The 23,079-nt window shown below is 41.3% G+C and overlaps 1 protein-coding gene across 11 annotated transcripts in view; it reads right to left on the bottom strand.

Annotated features, from left to right (window-relative positions):
* Positions 1–23,079, bottom strand: part of LOC148161589 (putative phospholipid-transporting ATPase IIB) — a 53,244-nt gene that overhangs the window by 16,550 nt on the left and 13,615 nt on the right. For 3 of the 11 annotated variants that reach the window (XR_015767515.1, XR_015767512.1, XR_015767513.1), the window contains one exon: positions 19,721–19,894. Coding sequence is in view for 4 of the 11 variants with exons in the window: in XM_088020724.1 (XP_087876850.1) it covers positions 12,785–12,908; positions 19,721–19,894 (298 nt within the window). In the remaining 7 variants the exon portion in view is untranslated. Of the gene's footprint in view, positions 1–3,873; positions 3,975–6,635; positions 6,754–12,769; positions 12,909–14,051; positions 14,419–18,700; positions 18,937–19,720; positions 19,895–23,079 lie in introns of those variants that run through there. The other 8 variants (XR_015767509.1, XR_015767510.1, XR_015767514.1 and 5 more) reach the window with 7 other exon arrangements.

Here is a 23,079-nt window from a genome sequence, read left to right as displayed (position 1 = left end):
AGACTGCTAGGACCTGCAAGCCACTCTGGGCCACACCTCAAATCTAGGGTTTACCTGAACACAGGACAGATGTGCAGGACCAGCAACAACCAAGAGGTGTCACGCCCATACTACCATGTCAGTCGCCGGCATATCTACCCTGAGAAAAGCCCCAAGAGCCAGCCTTGTAACATAAAGCAGGTGACGAGAAAGGCACAGCCAATGCCATGCCACCATTTCCTTCTTAACAACTGGAGTCTACCACACATGGGCCTCCACCTTTAGGGTTTAGATCTACTGGGTCGTAACTGGATCAGAACAGACCGGTGGCCTATGGAAGATGTGGACAAGTGGCCCCACAGGAGTACCTGGACCTTCCCGTGACCTCAGCACCACGCAGGTCAAAGATGGAAGCTACAGTAATGCCACCTAGAAGAGCCAAAAGCAAACCCAAGAGGGTGACGGTATTCCACAGCAAAACCACAGTATTTGTGGCATCAGTCTGTCAGTCACAATGCCTGACAGGAATGTGTCACACAGCCGGTTCATGGGCCGGGACTAAATCTTGTACCACAAAGTAGAATTCCTTCTTCCTACTTCTCCGGATGGCCCAGGGGCCATGTGGAGTAAGTGACAAAACAAGAGGTATTTTTATAAAAAGAGAAAAAATTCTACTGATATATCATATATTAAATATTAAATTATATAATTGTATAATTCTATTGATAGAATATCAGTTTAACCACACCAGAAACTTTTCTATGTATTTTAAATAAGCTACCTTTAAATGCCACAGAAACGCTTAGCTCTACTTAAGACAGGGAAACTCAGACACAAGCAGCACACGTACCTTTGCAAAGGTCACACTAAATGTGCAGCTTATGTTAAGCATGTTTGTCTCCGGACAGCAGGAGGTATAAGTCCAGGTATGATTTGGTTTCTCCTTTCCATACTCCATCCACACCTCCAACATGCAGAGACACTCAGAAGAAAGAGTGGACAGAAGGAAGGACCGAAAATCAGAGTCCTCGCAGACTGACTGATCACCTATGCAGTCTATCTGGCTTTCCATTAACAAAATACCATGAACACAGCTTATGTGGAAGATGCCGTGTTAACGATCCAGACCTCCTTTATCTAAGAACCGCTTGCATGGCTAGATCTATTCTACCCGATTAACTCTGATAGAAGCATTACAATCCGTTTTGTTACTATGATTATACTAGCTCTACCTCAAAGAGCTGCTGTGGAAACTGAATGATGCAAAAGGTAATCTTCATTCTGACCCAAGAATGCAGTAAAATCACTTATTTTCAGTTTGCTCTCCTGTTCTATGGCAAATATAACAGAAATTAGATCAGAGCTGAAGCTAGTAAATAACATTGCCCAGAGTGCTTGATATAGAAAGATTATTAAACCATCACTGTCTTCAGAAATACCCTTGAGGTGGAGAGCAGAACAAATGTGAAGTGCCCTGTTTAAAATTAGTGGACGTCAGACGTAAGATTTTATAACTGCCGGCTGTATGATGGTTTTATGCTTCCCTGGCAGGCTTCTGGCAAGGAGGAATCTGGAAATGCTAACTAATTCCTTTCTCTGGGCAACCTTACAGGTACTTACAGAACCTGAGAAAGCAGGCAGAGAAAAGACGTCAAACACTGAGTGTAAGGACCACATGCTAGTGCAGGCCCTCGACACAGGACAGGGCCAAACATAGTGGTCAAGAAAGAGCAAGGAATCGGGAGCTAGGAAGGAATCCCGCTGAAGCACACCTCCTTTATTTAAAAAAATATATATATAGGGCGCCTGGGTGGCTCAGTTGGTTAAGCGACTGCCTTCCGCTCAGGTCATGATTTTGGAGTCCCGGGATCGAGCCCCGCATCAGGCTCCCTGCTCAGCAGGGAGTCTGCTTCTCCCTCTGACCCTCCCTCCTCTCATGTGCTCTCTCTCTCTCTCTCATTCTCTCTCTCAAATAAATAAAATCTTTAAAAAAATTTAAAAAAAAATAAAAAATATATATATTATATGTGTGTGTGTATACATTTACACATTTTAGATATAGATTTAGTTTAAAGGTTCTTTAAGTTTGCCTAGATTAATAAAAAAGATCTTCTGTATATAATATCTGAATTTTCAGTTTAAAAAAATTTTTTTCTGAGGTGAGTTTGGATCAAGGAACCAATATACCTCAGCCTGCCTCTTGGATTCAAAGGTGAATCTAATGGACACATCACCCTTTTAAGAGTTTTGCTAAATCGGAGGTTAAGATGTATATAGCAGTGCAAGCATAGATACTAACAAATCTTCAGTATCGATTATCTGATGAAAGGCATCGATCGTGGCTGCTACCCAACCAAAGAACAACAGGACATGGTTTCGTAAAGCAGACCACTTCTGAGGTCTAATGGTGCGGTATGAGAGCAGGGACATGAGAACCTGGCCAGGCATGTCACCAGGCAACATTAAGCGTTACTCAAATGGGAAAAATGGGCTTTTCTCCTTTCTTTGGGGCCCCTGACACACAAGTGCAGCAGAGTAACAATGTCCCTTCCCTGAACACCGCAGCAGGGGCTGACCTAGGCACTTCTGTAAATGCAGTCGTTAATTCTCACACGCCAACAAGAGAAGGACTAAGTACTTCCAATGCCTCTAGCTGACAATCGAGTCAGAGGATGTAAACATCACACGGAAGCACAGGAAGGACAGGCACCGACGCTCACACGCACGCTCTCACTCCAGCTCTGGCCGACACAGTCAATTCTGTGCATGAATTCCTCATCAGGAATCCATCTAAAACTAACATTTTCTTTGGTTAAAAGCTACTTAAATCACAGTTAATAGGAAAGATGCAAAAACAAAACAGAAATGAACACATTTTACTTTAGATTTTTAAGAAGATCTTAAATTCTGAGACTATCACTGCTCAAGTGAATTTTAACCCAAGATGGGAGTGAAACTGAAGAGGTTCAGGGCAACCTCGTGAAGCCGGGGGTAGACAAAGTGGCCAGAAATAAACACACTGAAATCGTAACTATAGTTGTGTTTTTAGGATGAGCCAGTATTTTCTCTATGCTCTAAAATTTCTGTAATGCTCTACTGCTTTTATTGGAAACTGGGAAAAGTAAGGAGCAGTCTGTCACTCAGACTTCCAGGAAGCACACAGCCTAAGGGGTCTCCGGCTCACGTGCACAGGGAACAACATACAATCACAGTGACCATTATAGCAAAGTCTGTAACTGTGAAAAATGAGAAGAAACCTCAAAGTCTCTTTTTCTGGAAAGATGGACATGTTCATTCAATGGAGTACTTCAGAGAAGTGAAAAGTGAATGTGTCACCATGGATCCATTTTAGAAATCAACGTTAAGCCAAAAAAGCGTGATACAACAGGAAACGGACAGTAAGATAATCTTTATATAGATTTTTTAAAGCATGCAAACAATACTATTATTTTAGTGACACAAACATAAGTAGTAAAATTATTAGATGTAACAACTGAATTTCAGACGCAGAACAGAAGTTGCCTTCGGGGGAAGAAAGGTGCGAGGAACAAAGCCAACAGGCATGGGGGAGCCGGGCTGGAGAGACAGACCTGGTATCACAGGGCACGTACAGGATGCCCCAAGGAGACCACCCCCGATGCCCGCCAGCAAAGGCTCCCAGTGGCCTCTGAGCCAAGACGCACAGGCAGCGCAAGGGCCCGACACCCCCGGCGAGGCTGCGAAGTCGGTCAGTGGCAGAGCTCTGGAAAACCCTGTAAGCGAAGTCCAATGGTACACAGCAGCAGTATCATGCTTCTGAAAACCTGATCGATTTATCTCTCAACCATCTCCACTCTGAAAACCAAATACTAAATATTAATAATTTAACTTAATTTCAAAAATCTTTTCTTTTACCAGAGGAGCCCAGTAGGTGTAGAGATAGCCTATTTTCAATGCTGGCACAAACTACGAGCAGGATAGAGATTCAAGAAAAACTTGAATTGTTCATATAAAACCTAAAAAGGAAAAGAAAAAATTAACACAATCTCTCCAAGGACAACCTTTAAAACTTCAATTAAATAATTAAATCAGCACAATAGCTAACTATATTTCCATCAAACAGTGACAATATGCCCTCAGTTACAGTAAATTAAGTAATTCTGATACTGGCTTCCCAATAACTAAATTACATATATATTTATTTAAAATTATATTTAAAATAAACTGAAAAAACAATTAGAACTTCCAATTATGTTAAAAGCATCCTCTAAAAGTTTTTAGTTTCTTGTATACAATTTCCAGTTTTGCACACTCCTCTGTAAATCTCTGTATGTATATCAAAGCAAATGAGATAGCGAAATCTTCCCAATGTAAGTCAATAAATATATTATTTATATACACACAAATGTGTATCTTGATAACTCACAAACTCTTACAATGGGAAAGTTCTATTAACCTTATATTTATGAAACGGTAAAAAATAAAATATAATACCCACGTTTCTGAACATGAACATCTGGGTAGCTTTAAAATAACTGAGCGAACAAGCAAAACATACACAATTTGACTTCACAAAAACTGTCTTAATCTCCTCTATTTACTTCTCTCGAAGTATAAGAAATAATGACATAAAAAAGTATGTGAATTGCACACCAATTCAGGAAGACAGCGACCTATATATTCTTTAAAATCTCTTGGCAGTTGATCTGCAATAATATTTTCAAATACAAAAGAAGTATCCTTCAACAAAATTTTAGGAATGCAAATCCTGCAACTTTGTTTTTGTTTTTTAATTCAAATAGAGTTATTTTTAAGGAAGAAAACCCAAGAGCCAGTATATTAATAGACTTCTATTTACAAATTCTCAAATTATTAAATTTAAATTGAAAATCAAAATGGAACAAATTTCATGTTTATAGATGAGAATAATTCAAACGGCACACTATCATTGCAATTAAACTTACAACCTTGCAACTTCCAAATCAAAATCTCTTTGGATGCCATTTTATATGCAACTTGGAGGGTATGGAAATGTTAACAAGAGCAGAGCAATGGGTTAAGTACTTATTGTTGACTTAAAGAGTCTGGAACCACAGTTTTTATATAATGAAGTTTTCTACATTACCATACAGCTGTTTGTGCAACTCAAAAATCAGCTACAATGATAACACGTTTCTATTCATAATCATATTCAATTGCTGTCTAAAGATGTTTTGAGTCATTTCATAAATTAATCTCAGCAGGAGAGAAAGCTCTTTCTCCTCAGTGATTTCTTTAAAATCTCAGGTAGCATAAATTATATCTATTAGCAATTCAAAAATTGCCATTTGTGCTAAAAATGGCATAGAATTCCTACTGTGCAATTACCAAATGTTTCTAAAATACTACGTTTTAGATGAAAAGCCTAATTTAAGAGACAATTTAAGAACGAGAATTCACACGGTAACAGTGGTGCAGCCACACCAACAGGTGCTCTCAGGACACAGCCCATCCCGGTGGGCTGCAGGGATTTGCTCTGGTCAGAGTGAGGCTGCACTGTGGGCTTTAAGCCACTGTAATCAATACTCTGTTGTCTACCGAATGAACTTTGTGACCTTTAGGAAAATGTACAATGCTTCGCCAATCTGCGAGTATTTAAAATTTAAAGAAAACAGTAACTTCATTCAAGAAAGATGAGAATATTTATCTGCCTGAAAGACAGCTTACATTTTATTTTCCTGACAAAAGAGCTGTCTTTTAATGACGGAGACAGTTTTGTGTGTTTTACTAAAGAGTTAATTAGATATGAAGCATTCACCAACTACTACATGGATGGGGGAGGGTGGTGAGGGCAATCAATGCCCAGTATAAAATCAGCATGATTATTTAAATTAAAACATGAAAAATAAAACAGCCCTTATTTCACTTTACCAAGACATTTTCTTGTAAAGAGCGTAAGAGCAAATAACTAGAATGTGTCAGAAACTTTGATATAGAAATATAACCAGTACCAGCTTCCTTTTGCCTTTAGAAAGACGAATAAATTGGTCTATAAAATAGGAAATGTACAAAAACCAAAAATTAGTCAATCACCCTAAATACATACTCAGTTTTGTAACTTAAGCCAAAAATACCACTAGCAACAAAAAAAGTAATGAAATATTTAAACTACATTATTTACACCTAGCATAATACCTAATTAAAGATAACTAATGATATAACAACATAACATGGCTTGAAATTTATAATGTGAAGTAGAAACTATTATCTATCAATGCTTATAGATATTTTGTTACTGAGTCACGTTTGTATAAAAAATTATTTTACTTTCATCATGAAGTTCCTTGGCAGGCTTTAAACTTAACATTCCACTTCACCTGCAAACAAAACTTATGACTTATTTTCTGTTAATTTAATTTAGGCTTGATTATTTCTACAATAATATAAATATATTTATCTAGGATTGAAGTCAAACTATAAATTTTCTCACATTGAACTTCATGATGTACCCATTAAAAGTGCGCATGAATTATTTAACAACTACTTGAAACATGAATGGTTCAAAAGCAAAAGGTCACTGATTTGGACATGACACAATTAACGGGAAAAAAATTTAAAAAAAAAAAAAAAACAGTGAAAACAAAAGGAGCCAGCAATCTCTGATATGAAACCCATTCTTAAGAATGTAATAGTCTTACCCCAGGTATAAAGGTAAATACATTGTATTTTTGATTTTTTATAGAATTTCTGGGATGCTTTTCTTCACACTTTTCAGGATATCCAAGCCACACCGTGCGAGCTTTCAGTTCTCTCTTTCTTTGACAAATATTTATCAGCCAATCACAGCAAGTGCATGAAACAAAAGACACTCGTTATATATGCTTTTTAAAAAATGTTTAAATTAATGCTACATATTTAGAGCCAATACTGATTGTTTCTGTATTTACCAGACACCGAAAGCATATCTAATGTTAATCTGTAAAGGTTATCTTCAAATAGGTTATAGTGACATAACTTTGACATAAAACACTGAAAGAGACTTGTATGAGTGCATAATGACTTCTAGAACCTCAGGGAAATGATCTTCCCTGTTTAGACCCTCTCACTGACAAAACCATTAAGTTTCTGAAGCAATCAATGCTCTTCTATGAGGAGAAAAGGAGAGCCGTGTCGTTTGCAATTCTCAATACACCGCTCAGTGATCCGATGACAAAGGTCCTCGGACATCAATTCTCTCAGGCAATCACTCTTTTCCTCTCTTAAAGAGGACTATTTTAGTAGCATTCATATAAAATGAAGACTTACGGCTCCATTCAATATTGGGAAAGAACACTGATGTTTAAGGGGATAGGGCCAAAGCTATCTTCCAGTCCGTCCATGTGCCATAGTGTCAGGACTCCAGCAGCACAAACGCTTCCACTTCCTGGACATCCAAACCATTATGTTTGGATAGAGGGAATAAACTTTTCTCAAAATACTTAAGAAAATGGTGAAAAGGTATCAAAATCGCCTAAACTAAGCATAAAATAATAATCGTGAATTTAAACTTCAGCATTAACAATTTGGCTTTGCTCAAATCTCCAAACTGCAGAAGGAGACCTAGAATGGCTTATGAAGGCAGGTTGTTGAACTGTATCTTCTAGGTGTAGTCTGGGCTACAACAGCAAGCCAGCAGCAAAAGGCAGAAGCTCTGAACTTCACTCTGTGACAGACTCAGCTGAAAAATTAACATGAAATTTTGTGTGACAATGTCAGTCTCAGGAGGTGTGATTATAAAATGAAGTTGGCATATCAGGACTTCCATCTTGAAATCACTGCATGTCTTCCACGGCAGGTGGGGAGGGCGCACTAGCCCTTTACTCCAATCACACTGACATCAATCTTCAGAAGTCGCCTTACTTTGGATAGCACCCACGGTGGCATCCTATAAACTGAAATCGGTGTATCTCTACTGAATCTCTGCCTATTTCTTAGCTGTGCACAGAAAATCTTCAGTCCGGAAGGACAGGAGTCTGCCCTCCAGGTGTGGGCATCCACCTCTCGCCCGCCTGCAGGACTGGGAGCACTGCTACCTTGAGGAGCTCCCTTGGGATGGCAATCCTGAGTGCCAGGGGCACAGCCAAGCAGGTCGGTTCTAAACCACCCCCCTAGGACCCATCCCACTTCAAGTTTTAAGAACAGATAGCATCCTCCACACATAAAGGATACTTTTAAATCCCAGCAGTTACAAACCAGGATATTGTTAAAGCGATTTAAGATTGCCACAGTACGTATTCCCGCCTTTACTGCCTTTTGTTGGCGGCGGGGGGGGGGGGGGGGAGGGTTAAGTAGATTTCAGTAAAATATTAGGGATATGTGATCTTGCTCATGCTTGAATGAAACAAAAACTTAAGTAAGGCTTCAAATACAATATAATCTGCTTCAAATCACTCTTTCTCACCTCCTGTCGCTTTCACCACGCGGCCTGCACCAAGGTCAGGCTTCTAGCGAGCCTTCTTCCCTCCAGCACGACTCCCCTGGCCACCGGCAGACCTCGCGGCCCCACACGCACCCCTCCCCGCAGCACCAGCCCGCACAGCCCAGCGCTCCAGGGGCTCCTTCCCCAGTCCTTCCCGGCGGTAGCTCTGAATCGCCAACCTCTTACTAGTTGCACACAACACGTTCTCCTGAGGCGCGAACACCTCCGGTCCCGTTGCACCAGACAGACGCGCCGCGCGAGCTCGGAGGGGCTCTGCCCTCCTCGGGATGTAATCAGTCCGACACCTGCGGCGGCACCACAGCGACGGGAGACTCACACATTTTACACAGGCGGGAACGGGAGGCCGGAAAGGTACATGATTTCTCTGAGACGAGACAACCAGGCGGGGGCAGAGCGGAGAGCGGAGCCCGACTGCGCGCTGCCCGTCAGCGCAGTGCTCACGCCGCCCCACGGCAGGCCGGGCCCGTCAGAACGCGGCAAACGCACGGCACAGACGCCACAGGAGCGCCCAGCAGCTCGAGGGGCTGCGTGCGCGTGCGCGAGAGCGCGGGTGACGGGACGGAGCGCGCTGGGGGGCGGGGCGCACCGCGGGGCGCGGCCGGCACCGCGCAGCCGCCCTGAGTCACACTCCGAGGGCTCCAACTCTCCTTCTGGCACAACAAGGGTCCGTGCCTGCGCTGCCCAGCGAAGCGTCCACCGGCCGCACGTGACTATTTTCCTACGAATTCACATGAAGTGCAATAAAAAGCCCAGTTCCTCGGTCACATTAGCCACATTTCAAGGGCTCGAGAGCCGTCCTGGCCACTGGCTCCCACAGTGGACACCACAGATCTAGACCATTCCCACGTCACGGGAGTGTCAGGGGCAGGGCTGCCCGTGGGAAGCACAGCGCAGCAGGTCCAGCAGATGAGACACAAGCCTTCAGCACTGCAATGACGGCGAAAATCGTCCAGCGATGTATGCAAATACGAATTCTTGTTCTGAAACACCTAACTGCCTAATATGACAGTTTAATGTACACAAGTCAGACAAATCTAAGAGGAAATAGAAGACAGGCAAAATTAAGTGTGTGAAAAATAAATACAAAATTTAGGAAACATGGATTTTACTGAGTTTACGGCAAAAGGCTCTAGAAATGCAAAACCACTCTGTGCGTCACATGAACGCTGCAGACCACAGGCAGAAGAAAAACCTCAACACAACACACTGTGTGTTGTACCTGCAACCGACGACCCACGAAGTTCCAAAGCCTTCCACGCTATAAACTCTAAATTAAATACCAGGGGCTAAAAAACATATACCTCAACAGTTTACTACTTTTTTCTCTACAACCTGGTAGAGGGAAAAAAAAACCCCAAGATCCCCAGACTTCCGAGATGTAACTCAACTATCTGTAACACTTTGCTACTAAGAACTATCAAGAAACAAAAGTGTTATTACTAATTATTTCCTTATGCAGGCACAGAAGCAAGTTGTCGTTAGCCATAATCAAATCACACGCTATTTCACAAAATTAAATGAATACAACGCTTGAGGTTTTACAAGCCTGGAGCACCACCAGAATTGCCACTGGATGATGCAGACAGAAAGCAGGACCAGAAAGGAAGACAGGTGACTTGAATGCAAAGAGTAAAGGGCATAAACACCAAACATTTAAAACAAAACAAAACAAAATCTGTAACCCAAAAAGTAAATTTAAGCCTTACTAACTTGTAGAGCTAAGCAGGAAAATAAAATTATGGACAATTCTTTAGTAAAATATACTGGTAAATACTGATACGGAAAAGGAGAACCTCAGAGAGGGTGGGAGAAAATAACCAGCAGCCGCAGCTGATAATACTTCCATGCAGACGGAGCATTTTCTAAATGTGTGATCACTCAGGGGACACTCCCCATTTATATATAAGTCACCTGCCATCATCAAGGCAAAGTGACACTAAATCCAATATTGCACAAAGTGTATTCTTCCTTACAACATTGTAGGATTAGCAGCTTTTCACAAAGGCCTCTATAATCAAAGTAATACTCTCATATTAAATAAAGTATCTTTAATATACCAAGATCCTGTCTCCTAAAGCTTGAACTAGCCATAGTTATATAACTCCCAAACTTCAGAGAGCCTTCTTCCCAACACAACCAAATTTAGACACTTATGCTATCCAACAGGTACCCATGGTTACCAAGAGCAGCACAGCCTACTATCTTCTTAAAAGATTAGCATCTCCTCACGCTTCTGCACTGCACATGTGCTGCAGATTCCCTGAAAGTGTAGAGACCCACTAAGAACAGGAACAGTTCCGGTATTTGACATCCCGCCCCCGCCCCCGCCCCACCTATCCAGCCCACTGTTCCTATGAAAATGCCCTCAGTGGCTCCACTTTCCTAAGGGACAAAGTGACTTTTGGTAAGAAGTGAAATCTAAGTCTCATGAGAAAGACACCACCACCAGCCCCAGAGAACTAGCGTATCGACGTGCATCACAGGAACTCACAGGAAGGACAGTCCAAGTTTTAGAGGGCAGATTACAGTAAAATTTCAATGTGTCAGAGCTGCAATTTTTACCAAATAATAAAAATGAGAAAGAGGTTTTTAGGCCATGAAGAAAGTAAAGCCCACTCAGTTGCTAAAACTAGGAAGAATAATTTTAAAATAAGCCTCACTAGTCGGAGTCTACAAACAGAAATACACTGAAATACTTACAACTCATTATTGTTATTTGCTACCTACCTTTATTGCAATATTCACCAACATTTCCTCCTGCAATTAAACTAAGTAATTTTATGTATCTCCTATTCATTGATCCAACACCTAATAATGTTAATAAACACTGTATTTTATAATGCCTAACATTTAGGGGGAAAAAAGTAACAAATACTCAAAAATAAAAATCTGTAAGAAATGAAGAAAATAAAACGAATCCAAGTTGTTAGATGTACAATTTTGTTGTGTAAGGTGCAGTTTTTATTTATTTATTTTTAAAGATTTTATTTATTTATTTGAGAGAGAAAGAATGAGAGAGAGCATGAGAGGGGGGAGGGTCAGAGGGAGAAGCAGACTCCCCGCCGAGCAGGGAGCCCGATGCAGGACTCGATCCCAGGACCCTGGGAGCATGACCTGAGCCGAAGGCAGACGCTTAACCGACTGAGCCACCCAGGCACCCAAGGTGCAGTTTTTAATTTAAACAGTAATTTCTCAGTATGGCAGATAGCACTGAACAAGAAGCGCGCCGACAATATCCCGGATCACTGCTTATTCCGTATAGCAAAAAAGACACACGTCAGTGCCATACAGACTGATTAGAACCCACCAACACGGTTCAGTTAGTGTTTTCTACACGATCACCACTTACAGAGATAAAGAGTTTATATACACATCTATTATGTTTTATTGTTTTAATGTCCCCCAGACATGGGAGTTTTGCTAACATCTACATCTGGAATATTAACATTTTCCTTTAAAAAAAGTAACATATTACAAATAAAATCCAAAATTTGTCTATGTTCCATTTGGTAAAAACAAAGTGCTATAAAAGACCAAAAATAATTAATTCCACAATGGGGGCAACTGGCTGGCTCAGTCAGAAAAGCGTGTGATTCTTGGGCACCTGGGTGGCTCAGTTGGTTGGGCGACTGCCTTCAGCTCGGGTCGTGATCCTGGAGTCCCGGGATCGAGTCCCACATTGGGCTCCCTGCTCAGCAGGGAGTCTGCTTCTCCCTCTGACCCTCTCCCCTCTCATGCTCTCTATCTCATTCTCTCTCTCAAATAAATAAATAAATAAATAAATCTTAAAAAAAAGAAAAAAGCGTGTGATTCTTGATCTCGGGATCGTGAGTTCAAGATCCATGTTGAGTGTGGGGATTACTTAAATAAATAAAACTTTCAAAAAATAAATTCAACAATGTTTTCAACACTATGAAAAGACTCCTAACATTAAAAGTCCGTAACCGTTGGCAACTCTTTGGGAGCACGGATTAAGTACCACTTCCATAGCACACAAGCCCCCTAATTTTAGAGTCCACACCATTAACATTAAACGGTCCGTGTCCTCAGAGTTTGTGCCTGTCAGTACCCACGCCCACTTCCTCTGTGTTTTCAGCCATCTCTGACGGCTCCTGTAGCATTCATTCAGTGATTCTCCACGCACACAGATACAGCTTCTCAGCCTCCTCGACTCCAGCGATCCTCATGCCGGGTTCCCCTTAGGATGGCGAGAACGGCCTTTATCCACTTACAGACACCAGTCAGGATTAGTCTTCTTTGGAGCACAACTCCTCACCCTAGCACTTTTCCCAGGCCACAGAGCAAAGAGCAAGGGCTTTGGTTTGTCAAAGGAGACCTTGGTGCAGTTTCTGGCTTGGCCCCAGACCATCACAAGAGGGACTTTTCCAGTTCTTGGCTGTAGACAGTGCTGAGCATGGACGCCCAGCTCCCGAAGAAGGTGCGTACCACGGAGAAGAGCACCAGCAGGACGGCTCCCACTCGTCCCTGCGCCCTGCGCGCGTGGAGGACCCACAGCTGTGAGCTGCACACCACAGCCATGAAAAGATGACTTCTAATGGCGGCTCCACCCAGATTCCTCTGCTGCAAGCTTCTTTCCTCAGTTCACAGCCCTGGGCACCCCCCACCCCCAGCTCCCACAGCCACACTTCCACTGCCAAGTCTGCGACAGGTCAGGCTCTCTCACGGACAGACAGTCCTAACATGACACTGGATTCCGTACAAATGCGCGACTACTGACCTTCCGTTGTCGGTGACTGATCTCTCCACCAAAGCACGACCGATTCTCCCACGTTCTCAGTCCTCATCTGAATCCCGGTCGCCTCCCCACTCAAATGACCCCACGTTCCCAACTAAGGGGAAAAGTCATCCTCTCCACCACCACTTCACTCTTCCACTCCTACCCCTCCCCCTGCCTAAAAGGATGGACAGTAGTTTTCCTTCCCAAAACTGTCTTTCTCCCCCAAGGTGTCCCTTTCCTTTATTTTTCAAAGACCTACACCACATGTCCCTTGACTTTTTCAGAAACGTCATCCTTCTGTGTGGCTTCCCTTAATCCCAATGATGACAGGACACTGAAACCTCCATCTCCAGATCGTGCTTCTGAATCTGACAGGATTGTCTGTATGAACACTAACCCAATACAAGATAGATTTTAATTAAGAGAACTGTCAATAGTTTTAGATGAGCAATCTAGGAAAAAAAAACAAAAACAAAATCCATCGCTCACATCATACTTAATGGTGAAATACTGAAAGCTTTCTAGGACTATGAACAAGGAGCAAGAAGGTACACTCGCCACTGCTATTCCATATAATAGTGCATGTTCCAGACAGACCCATAAGGCAAAAAAAGAAAAGAAAAGGCATACAGGCTATAAAACAAAGAAATAAAACTGTTTGCAGATGACAGGATTGTCCAAGTAGAAAATTACACGGAATCTACACAAACACTCTTGGCACTAACAGTAAGTTTAGCAAGGCTATAGGATACAAGACAAACACAAAATCCAACTCTAGTTCTATACACCAGCAATGAACATGTGGAAACCAAAATTTAAAATACCAGTTACAAACATGAAGAAGGAAAAAGAAAAAAAAAAAAAACTTAGGAATACATCTAACATGTATAAGACCTGTGTACTGAAAACTACAAAATGCTGATAAAAAGGTCAAAGTTCTCAATAAATGGAGAGAGGTAAACCGTGATCTAGACGATTCAACACAGTAAACATGTCATTTCCCCCAAGTTAATATACAGGTAAAACATAATTCCTATCAAAATCCCTGAAAAGATTTTACAGACTGGGCTAGATTATTCTAAAATGTCTATGGAAAGGCCTAATAGCTAGAGGGCTAAGAAAATCTTGAAAAAGAATAAAATACAAGGAATCAACCTACCCCATTTGAAGACTTAGATAACGAGACAGTTCTCCAGACTGGGTAGCACTAGCAGGGCAGACGAAGGGACAATACAGGCAACAAGCCCCACTCGTGTGCAGCCAACTGACCAGAGACACAGGCATAAAAGCAGTTCAACAATGGTGCTGGAGCATTTGGATATACATAGGCAAAAAATAAGTCTAAACCAAAACTTCCCACCTTGTACAAAAATAACTCAAAAAGGATCTAAATAATGTTAAACTATAAAACTTACAGAAGAAAATCTTTGAGACACAGGGCTGGGTGAAAAGTTCTTAGACGTGACAATCAAAGTGCAGTGCTCAAAAGAAAAAAAACACACAGTTGGACTTCATCAAAATGAAAGACTTTGGATCTGTGGAAAAACTCTTAGAGGATGAAAAGACAAGCTCCAGAATGGAAGAAAATATTTGCAAACTACCCACCTAACGGAAGACTCACAAGTGAAATATATAAAGAACTCTTAAAACTTCACCAGAAAAAAAACCAAACCAAGAAGAAAATAGAATGGACCTACAGACACATTTACTGAAGAAGACATGCCTATGGCAAATAAGATAGTCAACCTCACTAGGCCTTTAGAAAATGGAAACAACCTGAGGCCACAAAGAGCTGTCAGTACACACATATTCTAACAGCTAAAATAAAAAACAGTGACAACAAGGTTGACAAGGAGATACTGAATCTCTCCTTCACTGCTGGTGGGAATGTGAAATGGTACAACCACTCCGGGAAACAGTTCAGCACTTTCATAAAAAACTAAACATATGCTTACTATGCAACCCAGCAACCGCACTCCTGAGCATTTAGCCCAGAGAAAGGAAAACTTATGTCCATACAAAAAAAAAAAAACCTGTACATGATGATTCATAGCAGCTTTATTTGGAACATCCAAAAACTTGGAACAACCTAAATGTCCTATCGTAGGTGAATGCTTAAACAAACATTCATCCATCCCCTGGAATGCCAGTCCGCAATTAAAAGGAAAAACTATTGATACAACTACGTGAGTGGTTATCAAGGGCACTGTGTTGACTGGAGTAGGCCAATCTCCAAAAATCACAAATGGAATGGTTTCACTTATTTGACATTCCCAAAATTAAAATTATAGAAATAGAGACGGATTAGTGGTTGCCAGAGGCTAGGGCCTGGGGTAGGAGAGAGAACATGACTATAGAAGGCAGCAGACAGGAGACACCTGCGGTAATGGGACAGTTCTGTATCTTTACTGCAGTGGTGGTTACACAGACCTGCACATGTAGTAAAACGTAGTGAACTATACACAGTTTACACCAGCATCAACTTTCTGGTTCGATGCAACCACTGGGGGGCGCCTGGGTGGCTCAGTCAGTTAAGCGGCTGCCTTTGGCTCAGGGTCCCGTGATCCAGTTGCACCTGGGGCTCCCTGCTCAGCAGGGAGCCTGCTTCTCCCTCTCCCTCGGCCCCTCCGCACCTCAGGCTCACTCTTTCGCTCTCAAATAAATGGATAAAATCTTTAAAAGAAAAAAAGAAAGATGCAACCACTGGGGGGAACTGGGTGAAGGATAAGCAGGACCCCTCTATACTAAGTTGGCAATTTCCTGTAAAGCTATAATTATTTCAAAAGAAAAGGTTTTTTTTTTTAAGATTTTATTTATTGAGAGAGAGGGGGGAGTGAGAGAGCATGAGCAGGGGAGAGGGGCACGGGTAGAGGGAGAAGCAGGCTCCTGATGTGGGACTTGATCCCAGAACCCTGGGATCATGACATGAGCTGAAAGCAGATGCTTAACCAACCGAGCCACCCAGGCGCCGCCAGAAAAGTTTTTTTTTTTTTAAATAAAACAAAGTAAAAGGATGAAAATCATATACCATGCAAATACTAATCAAAGAAAGCTGGGAGAGAGAGAGAGAGCAAAAGAGAGAGACAAACCAAGAAACAAGTGTTAATAACAGAGAACAGACTGTCGCTCACCAGAGGGAGGTGGGTGGGGGAGGGAAACAGGTGAAGGGGATGAAGGAGGGCACTTGTGTTAAGCAGAGGGTGATGTATGGAAACCTGAAGCTAATATAACGCCGCATGTCAACAAACTGGAATTAAAATAAAGAAATAAAAATGAAGAAAGCTGGTATCATTTCATTGAAGATAGACATTATGAGCCCACAGAGAAGAAATATTATCAGATAAAGATCAATCCAACAGTAAGTTAGTAACCCTACACTCGCATCATCTAATAACATACTCTAAAATATATAAAGCAAAACTGACATAATTTAAAGCAGTAGGCACATCCTCAAAGATGTCAAGACTCACACAAGTTTCTCAGTAACTGATAAGTAAACTTCGAATATGAATACAGAAGATTCAAACAAGACTATTAACAAATTAATCAAATAAATGGATAAAATCTTTTTTAAAAAAAAAGCAACACAGAGCAACAGTCAACAAAAAAGTACAAATTCTTTTCAAATACACACAGAAAATTGACTAACACTGCCCATATACGATGAATCATAAAGTAAGTCTCAACACATTACAGAAACTGAAAGAAAAAAATCCCAAGTATGTTCTCGGGCCACAGTGGAATTAAGATAAAGTCGATCACATGGCACCGGGGTGGCTCAGTCCATGAAGCGTCTGACTTCAACTCAGATCATGATCTCAGGACCCTCGGATCCAGCCCCAGTGTCTCCAGTCTCCCAGCTCAGCAGGGAGTCTGCTTCTCCCTCTCCCTCTGCCCCTCTCCCACCGCTTGTGCTCTCTCTCTCTTGCTCTCACTTTCTCTCTCTCAAATAAAAAATAAAATCTTTAAAAAAAAAAAAGATAACAGTCAGTTACAAAAAGATAATCAGGAAAATTCCTGACTAGAAATTAATCAGCATGGTTCTAAACTGAACATCAACTAAAGCAGAAATGGCAATGTAAATCAAAATATTTTGAACTAAATAGTAATAATAATACCATGTGTCAAAACTGAAATGCATCTATTTTTAAAAAAGAAAAAAGTACAATGCTGGTGACCTGAGAATCCATCTAACGAAGCCAGAAAAAGAAAGGCAAGTTAAACTCAGTATGAAAAAAATTAAGGGCAGACCAGACTTCAATGACACAGGAAGCAGACATCCCAAGAGGGACACAGTGTCACTCATACAGTGTCCCAGAGAATTTTTAACCTGAATCTAATGGCGAGGAGACCTCAGACACACCAAAATCTGAAATGTTCTATAAAATACCTGTTGTGTAGTTCCCATAAACATCAATGGAATGCAAGACAAAGTTAGGGCAAGAGTGGCTCCAGATTCATGGAGATGGCTCATGGAGATGGCCACCTAAATGCCAGGCCAGCCTAGAGAGGAAGGGTGCTCTGTGGGCAGGAGACAGAGCTGTGTCAGAGCAAAATCTCCTGAACGTGGCAACTGCCCGGTGGCCATGTACGAAAATAGCCTCTTCCTAAGAAACATGCACGGAACACTAAGATCAAAGAGGAGTGAAGTAACAAGCAACCTCGTCTGAAATCACTCTGAAAATAACAGTGAGATATAAAGAGAATGGTCAATAAATGTGGCAAAAGATTAAACATTAGTGATCTTAGGCAAAGGGCATAGGAGGAATTCTTGCAACTTTTCTATAAGTTTGGATTTATTTCAAGATAAAAGTGAATTTATTTCAAGTCTGGATTTATTTCATGATAAAAGCTTAAAATTTCAAAAGCAAAGACAACACCAGAAGTTTGGCTCTTTGAAAAGAACTGATAACCTCCTATCAAGATTAACAGGGAAAAGGGAGAGATAAATTAACAATATCAGGAATAATAAAATGTGACATCCCTCCAGAACCTCATACATTTTCTATTACATGAATTTATATATTTGAAAGTAGATAAACCCCTTGAAAAGCACAAAGCATCACAAGGGACACAAGAAAAAACAATTCTGCATAGCCCTGCAACTGTTAAAAGGAATTAAGTCTAGACAAGGTTAAGTACCCCCAAAGAATACTCCAGGAATATTGGCTATTTAACCTAGAAAATGTTTTGTGAAAAAACTGTCTCACTCATTAAAAATTAGTAACACGAGTCAGTGATTTCTAAAACCTTGTTTAGCCATGAAATTCCTTCTTCATATGAAAAGCTTACAATACACAGGAAAGATAAAGACAGACACTAATTGGAAGTTGAGAGGGGGTGATAAGCCTAAATCCTGCTCAGTCTCACTTCCCGATTCTGCATGGTCGATCTCTTTGAGGGATTCCTCAGAGTCCCTGGGAGTCCACACACCACTGTTTGAATACCACTATGTGAGCCGACCCCAAAATCAAATTGGTTGTAAAAACATCTTTTTACAAACTTCTAAAGAGATAATGAGGATGATGAATAAGATATCTTTCTACAATGACTTGTATCTCTTTTATGGTCAAAGGGATCTAAGTTCATGATGGTTAAGAAAGGCACTGACCACAAACTTTAAAGAGCAGAAAGACTATCAAAGCAGTAATTTATTCGACATACCCCACTCAAGTTATGTTGGCATCAGTCAGCTGAAATCTTGCTCTACCCGTCCCTAGGGCTGGAGGACAGTCAATGGCCAAGTGTCCTAGACACAGAGTGTGGTTTCACAGACCAGCCTCTAAAGTCAAGGGTGAGCACAGCTGATGAAGTTTATCTCAACCACCAGTGAACTTGTTTAAATATGAGCAGGTCTTACCTTTGTTTCTTTCTGGTTAAATTTACTGAAGAATCTTCTTCCAACTCAAAGCATTTGAGTCAAATAATACACAGAGTTCCAGTATTATTAAACTGCATTTTACAGGCCCATAATACACAGAATTCCAGTATTATTAAACTGCATTTTACAGGCCCCTACCTGCCTTTCTGGATGAGAGCAGGACCGAAGATGGAAGAGAGCACGGTTTACAAATGCTGACACAGTGACCAGAATTGACTCTACCATGCAATCAATACAAAACCACTAATCTTTCTCCACTTTCTAAACATTTAAATGTCGCATAAAAAAAGTGAACTTGAGGACGCCTGGGTGGTTCCGTCGATTAAGCGTCTGCCTTCAGCTCAAGGTCATGATCCCAGGGTCCTGGGATCGAGCCCCACATCAGGCTCCTTGCTCAGCGGGGAGTCTGCTTGTCCCTCTGCCGCTCCCCCTGCTTGTGCTCTCTGTTTCCCTCTGACCAATAAATAAATACAATCTTTAAAAAAAGAAAGTGAACTTGGCATTCTGTCCTTTTCTAATTAGCAATGTTTGGTTTTGACTAATGTTTAACACTTTCCGTTATGTCATTTCATTGAGAGTGTCTTCTTTATCTGATATAAAAATAAGTATGTTAGAAGCCGAGCTTCTAAATACCTTAACTGTATACCTGAGGGCATAGGAAATTAGGCAGCAAGAGATCACAAACCTGGTGCAGAGGAACTTCCATCCTCCACAGACAAACCACTCTAGTCCTCTTCTTCTCTGTGTGATCCTAGCTCGTGGTAACGTGTGGTAATCACTTTCATCATTCTCGAAGCCTTCTTCAGACATCATTAATGGCATTTCATCCAAATGGGCAGACTCATCTTCCAGCTGGTACCTGGTCAGAGGTAAGGAGAGAATGCTGAGGCAGGCCAAGCAGCCTTCTGTCACCAGTAAGGGTATTATTTAAGACAAGAGCTGGTCCCATTCTACTAACCACATTTTTCTTTTTTCTTCAAACTAAGCTGTCTACAGCAGAGGCAAACCATTATAAATGAGGGATGCTACTTTCCTTTACAAAAAATGTATTTAGCCAGGGTCAGAAGGAAAGGAACAGGCTGCCCAAGGAAGCGAACATGACCACAAAGCCACTGGTGTGAACAGTCGGCTCAACAGTACCACCCACTCATGGTGTTCAATTCAGGAATATAAAAACAATCACCCGAAATATTAGCAAAAAATGTATACTTCCAGGTCATATCTAAATACTCTGCTACAGATCGATTGGATATAAAATGTGCCCAACTTTACATTCATCAATCAAAGTCGTGGAAGTGACTTTTGAACTATGGAAGTATCTTCTTTTGAAAGGTGGGAACACGGTCCCTTGGTTTGTTGTCAGATTTGATATACGCAGCAAGGATGCTATGTCCCACTTACACTTACTCTGTCTCTGTTATTCCCTTTTCTGAATTTTCTATTCAAGGAAATAATTTCCTCCACAACCAGCATCCCTTTCAGAGTTCAATAATCCTCTTCTGATTCCAAAAACAGGCAGCCTACTGTATCAAGTTCCCATTTTATCTCTCCTCAATCACAGACATATGTACATTTTAAAACTAAAAGCTTACTTTGAGAACCAAGAATTCATGAGAAAGTAGAATGCAGAGCCCACGAATGCTATCTTATTTGATTTTACATCAAACCTCTGTGGTAGGTATTCACCTCAATTGTAAAAATCAGAGCACAGACCTGTGTGTCCCCGGGACATGATGGTAGTCACTGAAACTGAAATTTCCCATCGCACCCTCTGAAGTCCACAGACTTTATACAAGACAAATAAAACCAACCAAGCCCACAACTACAGCATAAATGAGTGCCAGACAATACTACAATCTAGTTAAAGACAACAGCAAGCTGAAACAGGATAAAGTCAAAGGAAATCACAAAAAGCACACTAATCAAACTACTCGAAGCAAAGATGAAGGAAAAATTCTTGGAAGGAGCCAGAAGAAAACAACTCATTACATGGAGAAGCCCATCAATTCAAATGCCCATGGACTTCTCATGGAGAGAGATGAGGCCAGAGGACAGGAACTCCATGTCTAAGTGCTGAAAGGGAAAAAGGCTCAACCCAGAATTCTATATCCAGCAAAAAGATCCTCCAGGAATGAAGGCAGAACAAAAACATTCTCAGATGAAAGATAAAACTTGGAGGGTATGTTACCATCTGACCTCATACAAAAGAAAGCTAAAGAAAGTTTCAAGACGAAGAAAAATGATACCATCAAGAAACTTGGATTTTTGGAAATAAAGAACACAAAATTCTTTAAAACGTGTATGACTATTGAAAGCAAAAGCTGTCACATCATCTGGTGAAGTTTTCAGTGTAGAAAGATGTGAATTGATATGGCGGCTATCCTGTAAGAAGCAGGCAATTCCATAGCTTACATTAAGTGTAAAATATGAACAGTGAAAAGTTAGCTATGTATATTGCAATCCTTAGCGTGGAGCTTCTCAACAGCGGTACCATTAACATTTTGGGTCTCAGAATTCTGTTGATGGAGCTGTCCTGTGCATTGTGGAGCGTTCAACAGCAAACCAGGCCACTACCCATTTGATGCCAGTAGCAGTATTCCCCCAGTCGTGACAATAAAAATGTGTCCAGATGTCACCCAATGTCACCTGGAGGACAAAAATCACTACCTACAAAAAAATAAAAATACTTGAAATATAATGGCATATAATGTTAAAAGATTAAAAGTAAAAAGATGGAAAAAGATATGATACAAACACTCGTTCAAAGGAAAAAAAGTAGCTACTATAAGACAAAGAAGACATCAAAAAAATAAAATGAAAGAACCGCCCAGGATAAAGAAGAACATTACATAATGATAAAAGATCAAATCACCCATAAGCTCTAACAATCATAAATGTGCATGCACCTACCACCAGTTTCAAAGTACACAAAGTATGAAATATGTAAGTAAAAGGAGAAAGAAACAAATCCATAATACTGCCGGAAGACTTCGTAACTCCTCTCTCAGTAATTAATGGAAGAAACAGTATCAGAAAGGACAGAAAGACATGGTCAGCACTGTCAGCCAACCTACCCTGGCACTCCACCCTGTCCGGCAGAATGTTCTCATCAAGTGCACCATGAACACTCATCCCCACGGACCACAACCTGGGCCATAACACAAACTAACAAATTCAAAAGAACTGAAATTAGACAAAGTATGTTCTCTTACCATAAAGGAATTTCTTTTTTTTATAAAGATTTTATTTATTTATTTCACAGAGAGAGACACAGCGAGAGAGGGAACACAAGCAGGGGAAGTGGGAGAGGGAGGAGCAGAATCCCCGCTGAGCAGGGAGCCGGATGTGGGGCTCGATGCCAGGACCCTGAGATCATGACCTGAGCTGAAGGCAGATGCTTAACGACTGAGCCACCCAGGCGCCCCATAAAGGAATTTCTTTTAAAAATCAGTAACAGAAAGGGACGCCTGGATGGCTCAGGTGCTTAAGGGTCTGCCTCAGCTCAGGTCATGATCTTAGGGTCCTGGGATCGAGTCCTGCTTCTGGCTCCATGCTCAGTGGGGAGTCTGCTTCTCCCTCTTCCCTTCCCCCCACTCATGCTTGCACTCTCTCTCTCTCTCTGAAACAAATAAATAAATCTTAAAAAAAAAAATCAGGGGCACCTAGGTGACTCAGCCAGTTAAGCGTCTGCCTACAGCTCAGGTCGTGATCCCAGGGTCCTGGGATCAAGCTCTCTGCTCAGCGGGGAGTCTGCTTCTCCCTCTGCCACTCTCTCCCTGCTCATGCTCTCTTTCTCTCACTCTCTCTCAAATAAAATCTTTAAAAATAACTTTAGAAATAAATCAGTAACAGAAAGATATTTGGAAAATCCACTAATAACTGGCGGGGGGGGGGATTTGGGAACAAATTTGGGAAGCAGCATTTGGGAACAAAACTGTCACGATGCTGGAGAATCATCCAATTCTTCACAACTGCAAATGGAAACTTACGAACAGCAGAAATTCTACAGAGATCAGCACCTTAAGCTAGAACTCACACTCAGAA

Source organism: Eumetopias jubatus, unplaced genomic scaffold (genome assembly GCF_037043125.1).
Source record: "Eumetopias jubatus isolate StellerSeaLion01/CBP00866 unplaced genomic scaffold, mEumJub1_p1.0 scaffold_122, whole genome shotgun sequence".
Lineage (NCBI taxonomy): Eukaryota > Metazoa > Chordata > Mammalia > Carnivora > Otariidae > Eumetopias > Eumetopias jubatus.
Note: the sequence above shows the minus strand (reverse complement) of the source record. Positions and strands in the feature narration are given on the sequence as shown.